The sequence below is a fragment of the Neophocaena asiaeorientalis genome, unplaced genomic scaffold (assembly GCF_003031525.2).
Source record: "Neophocaena asiaeorientalis asiaeorientalis breed wild unplaced genomic scaffold, Neophocaena_asiaeorientalis_V1.1 scaffold78, whole genome shotgun sequence".
NCBI classification, from domain to species: Eukaryota; Metazoa; Chordata; class Mammalia; order Artiodactyla; family Phocoenidae; genus Neophocaena; species Neophocaena asiaeorientalis.
In genome coordinates, this window is record NW_020175018.1 from 1,284,028 (window position 1) to 1,291,216 (window position 7,189).

The 7,189-nt window shown below is 52.1% G+C and overlaps 1 protein-coding gene across 3 annotated transcripts in view; it reads right to left on the bottom strand.

Annotated features, from left to right (window-relative positions):
• The window catches only part of WHRN (whirlin), an 88,216-nt gene extending 81,841 nt beyond the window's left edge, over positions 1 to 6,375 (bottom strand). For all 3 annotated transcript variants that reach the window (XM_024762310.1, XM_024762309.1, XM_024762308.1), the window contains exon 1: positions 5,723 to 6,375. In XM_024762310.1, coding sequence (XP_024618078.1) covers positions 5,723 to 6,343 — 621 coding nt within the window. In that variant the 5' untranslated portion in view covers positions 6,344 to 6,375. The remainder of the gene's footprint in view (positions 1 to 5,722) is intronic.
• Positions 6,376 to 7,189: the final 814 nt, after the last annotated feature.

Consider the following 7,189-nt stretch of genomic DNA (forward strand, 5'->3'; position numbering starts at 1 on the left):
GGGGGCGGGGGGCGGGATTATGACTCAGGAGGAAATGCACATGTGCGGCAAGTACCAGCCGACAGGCAGGCAAGGGGCTGCGTGCACTTGACAGGTGCATACAGACTGGGTGTCTTGTGGCTGAAGAAAGGCGGAGGTGGGAAGCAGCACCGCGCACAAAATCCAATTGGTCGGGGGTTAAAGGATCCTACTTTTCTTTGTAGCTCCATCTAAATGATGAGTCTACGGCAGGTAATAAACAACTGGGTTTGTCGGGAGTGGGAGGGGGAAAAACAAGAAGCTAGCGCTGGCGTGATTCTACACCTCTTTCCCGTCCAGCTTAAAGTCAGGAGGCAGGAATCTTCTACTATAAAAATATCAATCCTGAAAAAAACAAATAAAGGCATTCTCTTCCACCCTAGAAAATGCTTCTTTGATTTGAACCGTAAATAACCAGTTGAAAGGCGCCATCATTTTCTAAAACCTTGAGGATCTGCTTGAGCCAGATAAATACACAAGACTAAATTAAAGAAATGCAGCCTCTCAAGGTACTGCATCATGCTCTGGGCCCAGCAACCAAACATCTATTCAATAATGGTTTTATTAATAGTGAGCTTTCAACATGTCATTGCTGGCAGGACTCAGAGGACCCAAGAATGAGTGTGGAGCCAGAGGAAAGCCTGTGTGTCCCCACGAACACATTACCCATGGTTTCCAAATTGGAAGACAGGAATGAGACAGGGGAGGAGGAGCTGTGTTTCAGACACAAAGTTGGAAGTGGTAATAATCTGTAATGTCTTCAGCCAACCATGTACAATGGGAAGATGACAAATGTGTCATTTAGAATGTGCCAGACCAAATACAATAACTTATATTAATACAGACAGATTCTTCCCGGGGTTATTATGCAAAGGAAAGGAGGGTGTGATAACTCTAATTAAATGAAAGGGCCCGCCACTGTTTTAAACTTCTGGAAGGTTTCAAATTCTAATATGCTCCTTGGATGTACCTGGGAGGATTCAGAGACTGTAATGAAGCCGTTTAATTTTTATCGAGATGAAACACACGCATCCATACACGCACATCCCGGCGGCACGTGGATACCCCGCATTCTGCTACCGGAAGAATCAGGGACTCAGAAAGCAAATTCACTCAGAAAGTGAATTTGATTTTGAATGCTCCCAGGGTGGTGCTGGGCATGCCACAGTCCTGCTGTCGTTTTCTCAGTTACTCTGGAATGGCACAAGGGTTAGTGTTCTTGGGTTGAGGGACAGCAGTCAAGTGCTCGTCAGCACAGTGTATAAGCCATCAATTTCTTGATTTGGTAGGAGGCTACCCAAGAGTGCCAAGATTCTTGTCTCCCAATCGTTAGCCAACTTTCTTTACTCTGCGAGAAACGAAATCAATTCCAAAAGAACAAGAAAACACCGGATTAGACATTCTAAACGCCTCTGTGTAGTACATACTGAGCAAATCACAGACTGTCTGAACTGGAAGGGACCTTGGGCAGCCCTGGCTCATCCACCCTAGGACCCGTAGAGAGTCAGTGACTGGCTCAAGGTCACACAACAAATGTGCAGCAGAGTCCAACATCCCTGGCCTGTGGACTTCTTGGCCAATTTATCAAGCATTTTTGGCTGAAAATCTTTGAAAGATCTACTTTTTTATTATTATTAGCTTGGCTCCTGTTCGTTCAAGATAGACTTTTCAAAAATCAAACGTTTCAACATAATGCAAATAGTAAATGGCTTGCCTTATCCGCACCTGTCCCTGCTGATTTAGCAAACAGGCTTCAAGAGAGGGACGGGAGCCCCATCAGTAGAGGATAAAATCCTCACTGAACTTGCCCTAACAATGCATACTTGATTTGTCAGAAGAGAAGTGGAAGAATCCTTGTGTACTCAATCTCCTCTGTTCACTGAGAGGAGGTGACCCTCTCTGATTCACCAACTCTTAAGGAATTTGATTCCTAAAATTTAATTTTCTTTATACACACACACACACACAATTAATCTCTCCTTTGAGAAGCTCAGAGGATCTTTCCCCACTTTCTACCTGCAGAGGAAAAATAAAGATTTCAAGATTGAAAACATATCTCCTCAATACCCAAAACATGGAAACAACCTAAGTGTCTACTGACAGATGAAGGGAGAAAGTAAAGGTGTCACATATTTATATACAATGGAATATTATTCTGCCATTTAAAAAAGGAAATCTTGCCGTTTGTGACAACACAGATGAACCTGGAGGACATTATACTAAGCAAAATAAGCCGGACACAGAAGGACAAATACTGTATTATCTCACTTATAAGTGGAATCTAAAAACGTTGACCTCATGAAAGTAGGGAGTAGCATAGTGGTTGCCAGGGTTTGGGGGTGGGGGGAAAGGGGAGATATTGGTAAAAATTCCAGTTATAAGATGAGTAGGCTCTAAGGATCTAATGCACAGCACGGTGACTACAGTTAATAACTGTGAACTCTGTTCTTAAAATTTGCTGAGCGAGCACATCTTAAGTGTTCTTATCATGAAAATAAAGTAACTGTGAAGTGATCGATATGTGAATTAGCTTAGTTGTGGTAATCATTTTGCGATGTAAAGGTGTATCAAATATCCCATTGTATACCTTAAATACATACAATTTTTACTTGCCAGCTATACTTCAATAAAACTGTGGGAGGAAGCAAAAAATAAACAAATGAAATAAACAAATAAAATTGAAGAAGAAGAAAAAAGAAAACACGTCTCCTACTAAACGCAACGTGATATCCTGGAACAGAAGAAGGACAGAAGCAGAAACACTGGTGCCATTTGAATAAAATCTGAAGTTAAAATCCCTGCACTGTAGCTTCTAAAGAGGGGCTGGAAGTGCAGAAATCCCGGTTAAGGGCCGTTTGTATCTCGTAGAGAAGCTGGGGCCTCTTTGGGCTTTCAGTTAAGGGACTTAACACCTTTAATTTTGTGGAAATGTGTCAACAGCTGCAAGTGTTCTAAACTGTCCCTGAAACTCCCGCCCATCCTGCAAGCCCAGGCCCTCCTGAGGCCTCAGAGATGAGGTTCCGCCTCCTCCGTTTTAAATTCCATCCATGGAAAGTCCGTCCCCCTTTCTCCCCGGAGTTAAGGTGACACAAAGCAGCACTCTTTTGCCTGTTGCTTCTGGAGGGTCCAAAAGGGTGTGTTCCAGGCTGGTTATGTGTCTGGCATTGGCCGGAAGGAAGAGGGTCACCCGAGAGGCAAGTGTTCCCTCAGCCTGCTCAGGAAAAGTGACAGGGGTAAGGAGCTGCCGGGATCGCACTGGCTCTCACCCATCCAAGGGCAGTTCACCACACGTGCATAGCGCGGGATAATCAGCTGTCCCTGGAAATGGCCTGGAGGGGAGCTGGTCTGGGGAACCTTTGTTTCTTCCCACTTTATCACCAACAGCATGCGGGGAGCAGAGGGGCCATCCTGTGATGCTGAGGGTCTGGCCCGAGGGGAGGGCGCGGCAGGCAGGAAGCTGCACCAAACAGCTACCAGCTAGACCAACGCCTGCAACTGCTCCCCAGCGGACGATATAATGGGAGAAATATCACCCCCCCCCCCCCCCCCCCCCCCCAGCAAGGGCAGTTCGGCAGCTTCAAAAGCTGTTCCAAGAGAGTTCAGGTCTGACTCTGGAAGCAACAGGAGTAAACACAGGAGCGAAGGCCTGGTGCTGTTCTGAGTCACCGGGTAGCAGCACCTTGGTGTAGTCGAGGGACGTTCAGGGAGAAGATGCAGAGCGCCATCAGCGAGATGGGGGAGGGCCAAACGGAAACTCACAACTGAGCAGCTCCAGCCTTAGAGGTGCCGCAGAGTCTGGGGTGGGAACTGAAGGGAGACTCAGTGTTTTGAAAGTCCAGGTTACCTGAGGCCTTTCCCAAGTCTATCACCTTGTGATGATTAAGCTACCTGAGTCCTTTTAAACTGCCACGAAAATTGAATCCACGTTTATAAATGACCATGTGGATCAAGTATCTTTCAAGTATAAATGGATCATCTGGGAACTCCAGACCTTTTAGGGTCAAAGGCTAATGGACTATTTCTTTTTTTTTTTTTTTATAAATTTATTTATTTATTTTTGGCAGTGTTGGGTCGTCGTTTCTGTGCGAGGGCTTTCTCTAGTTGCGGCGAGCGGGGTCCACTCTTCATCGCGGTGCGCGGTGCGCAGGCCTTTCACTGTCTCGGCCTCTCTTGTTGCGGAGCACAGGCTCCAGACGCGCAGGCTCAGTAGTTGTGGCTCACGGGCCCAGTTGCTCCGCGGCATGTGGGATCTTCCCAGACCAGGGCTCGAACCCGTGTTCCCTGCATTGGCAGCAGGTTCTCAACCACGAGCGCCACCAGGGAAGCCCTGGACTATTTCTTTATAAATAGGTGGAATGTCAGATAAGAGGAAGAGATTGGCTGGGGAGAGGAGACAGAGAGGAGGATGCCCGGAAACCCACAAGGAGCTTTGTCCGCTGCGCCCCTGAACAATATAAACTCATCCGTCTTTTTTCAGAAGCAGTGAAGAAGTTTCTAAAATCCTCAGGGGCCTCCCTGAGGGGCAGACAGATCAGGATGGTCATGCCCCAGGTGAACAGTCAGGAAGTGGGTTCAAGATGCACCTGGCCACAGGTCATTAACAGACACAGGAAGTAGCCTGGGGACCTCTGCTGCCTAAGCGTTCCCAGCAGCCTGCAGGCCCTCCGCTGGAGTCCAAATCACCTGCATAGAGGGGACCTGAGGCAGGGGCGAGTGGTGGGGTGGTGAGAAGCTGGGTCACAGGCAGCCCCAATCCCCTGGGAAGCATTTTCCCTGCAGAAGCAGACTGTGTCACTGTTCCTTTTCCCCAGAACCCTTCACTTCTTGCACACAAAGGTGGTGGTGGTGGTGGTGTGTGTGTGTGTACCCCTGCAAGGGATCCCTGAATCCACACATAAACCAAACGCTCTCCACCTCATACTCCAGTTGATCTGCAATAGCCCTGGGCACGAGATCAGCAAACATGTACCTTCCTTTAAACAGCATGATTAAATCCCTAAGAGCTAGCTGTCAGGAGATTATTTTTCTCAATTAACAGACACAAAAAGTACAACTACTCTCAGGGGGGTGGGGGATTGATTTTTGACATTCAAGCAGATGCCTCCTTCCCAACAAGGTTAGAGACACTTACAGTCCAAGTGAGGACCAGAGGTTATGAGGGGGCAAGTGACGTGTCCCAAGATACATGGCCTGGTTCAATAAACAGCAGGGTCAGGCCAGAACTCTGTGGGTCACCAGACCAGCCTCCCTGGACCACTCTGAAGCTAACAAAACTTTCTTTCAGGGGCAAAAGCCTAGAGAATAATGAGAATAACAACAGCAGAAGGGGAGGTCACCCACTGATAACTGACTATATGCCAAGCAGAGACCTTATCTCTTTCAATGCTCATAAGAACCCATAGCCTCTTTCGCACTTTGTAATCACACATTTGCGTAAGTATTTGATAATGCCTGTCTCCCACGCACTAGCCTTTAGGCCCCACAAAGGCAGGGTCCATGTCCGTTTTGCCCATCACTATATCCCAAGTGCCTGGCAACTATTTGCTCAAAAAACTAGATGTTCCTGTTTTAAAGAAATACTTTTAAGAAAAAGGGGACCCAGAAAGGTCAAGCGATTTGCCTAAGGACACACAGCATGGACTTAATGCCAATGTGAGGAGCTTCGCCACTCTGTCCCGTACTCACCCCCAAACCAGAGCCCTACCTTGACGGCCTCAGCGTGGGTCACCCGGGCCAGGGATTTGTCGTTGACACGCAGAATCTGGTCCCCGACTTGGAGCCCTTCCTTCTCGGCCAGAGAGCCTGGCTCCACCAGCGACACATAGATGCCCACGCCATGCTCCGAGCCCCCGCGGATGCTGAAGCCCAAGCCCTCGTGGGCCTTGGCGCGCCGCAGGCTCACTAGGCGCACCTCCCCGGGCCCCGCGCCGTCGGGGCCGCCCCAGGTGGGTTGCCTGTAGGAGGAGGTGGCGGGCAGGTAGAGACCCTCGGCAGTGTATTGGTCGAAGAGCAGCTGGTCAGAGCGCGGGATGACCAGCCGCAGCATGGGCAGCAGACGCCGCTTGACCGGGCTGTCCAGCAGCACGCGCAGGGTGCGCACCAGGTCGAAGACGTTGCGGCGCGCGTGGTAGGCGTTCAGACAGTGCGTGAACTGCTCCCGCTCCGCCTCGCTCAGCAGCGCCGTCAGCGCCTGGTGCAGCTGGCGCACGTTGGCAGACAGCAGTCGCAGCCCCGCGCCCCCGCCGCCGCCGCCCGCCCCGGCCGCGGAGCCCAGCGAGCCGGTGGAGGACGAGCTCACCGACAGGCCGTCCAGATGCGCGTTCATCTCCCCGCCGAGGGCCGGGCGGACTCGGGGCGCGCGGTGGGGCAGCCGCTGCACTCGCTGGCACTGGCGCGACAGCTGGATCCCCGGGAGCGCGGAGATCGCAGCCGGAGTCTGGGTTTGGGAGCTGGGGGGACGCCGAGACAGGGGCTGGATCCGGGGAGACGCAGAGACGGCTGCCGGAGTCTGGGCTTGGGCGGGGCAGGGGGTGGGCACGGAAACAGTGCCTGAATCCTGGGGGTATCGCGGAGACCAGTGCTAGAGTCCCGGGCGCGCGAAGACGGAGGGGGTCGCGAAACTGGAGTCCTCGGGGCGCAGAGACGGAGGCTGGAGTCCAGAGGACGCGGAGACAGCGGCTGAAGTCCGGGCAAGGCGGAGACGGCGGCGGGGTTCCAAGGGACAAGGAGTTGGCAGCTGGGGCCCTGAGGTCGCGGCTACTGCGGCTGGATCCGGGGGGGACGCGGAGAGAGCAGCTACATTCTGGAGGGCACAGAGACGACGGGTGGCTGCAGTGGGGTGGGGGGGTGCCCAGCAAAGCTGACCGCCCCGTCACACCATGCCCGGGGCTTCCCCCAGCCGGGCCGCCCGTTCCTCTCGGGCTGGGGGAACCCAAAGTCATAAGTTGGGGTGGGGGTCGCTCTAGTCCCAGAGCCCCCCGAATCGCAGCTGATGGAGCCGCACGGGCGTCCGGCAGGCGGTGCGGGGCATGTCCGGGGCAGCCCTGGGAGGCAGCAGCCCGGGGACCCCTGCGCCCCCCGAACCCCCGCGCGCAGACGGAGCCGCGCGGCCTTGAGCCGAGACTTTGAGAACTGTTGAGCAGCCCGGGGCCGATCTTCCAGCGAGTTCCGA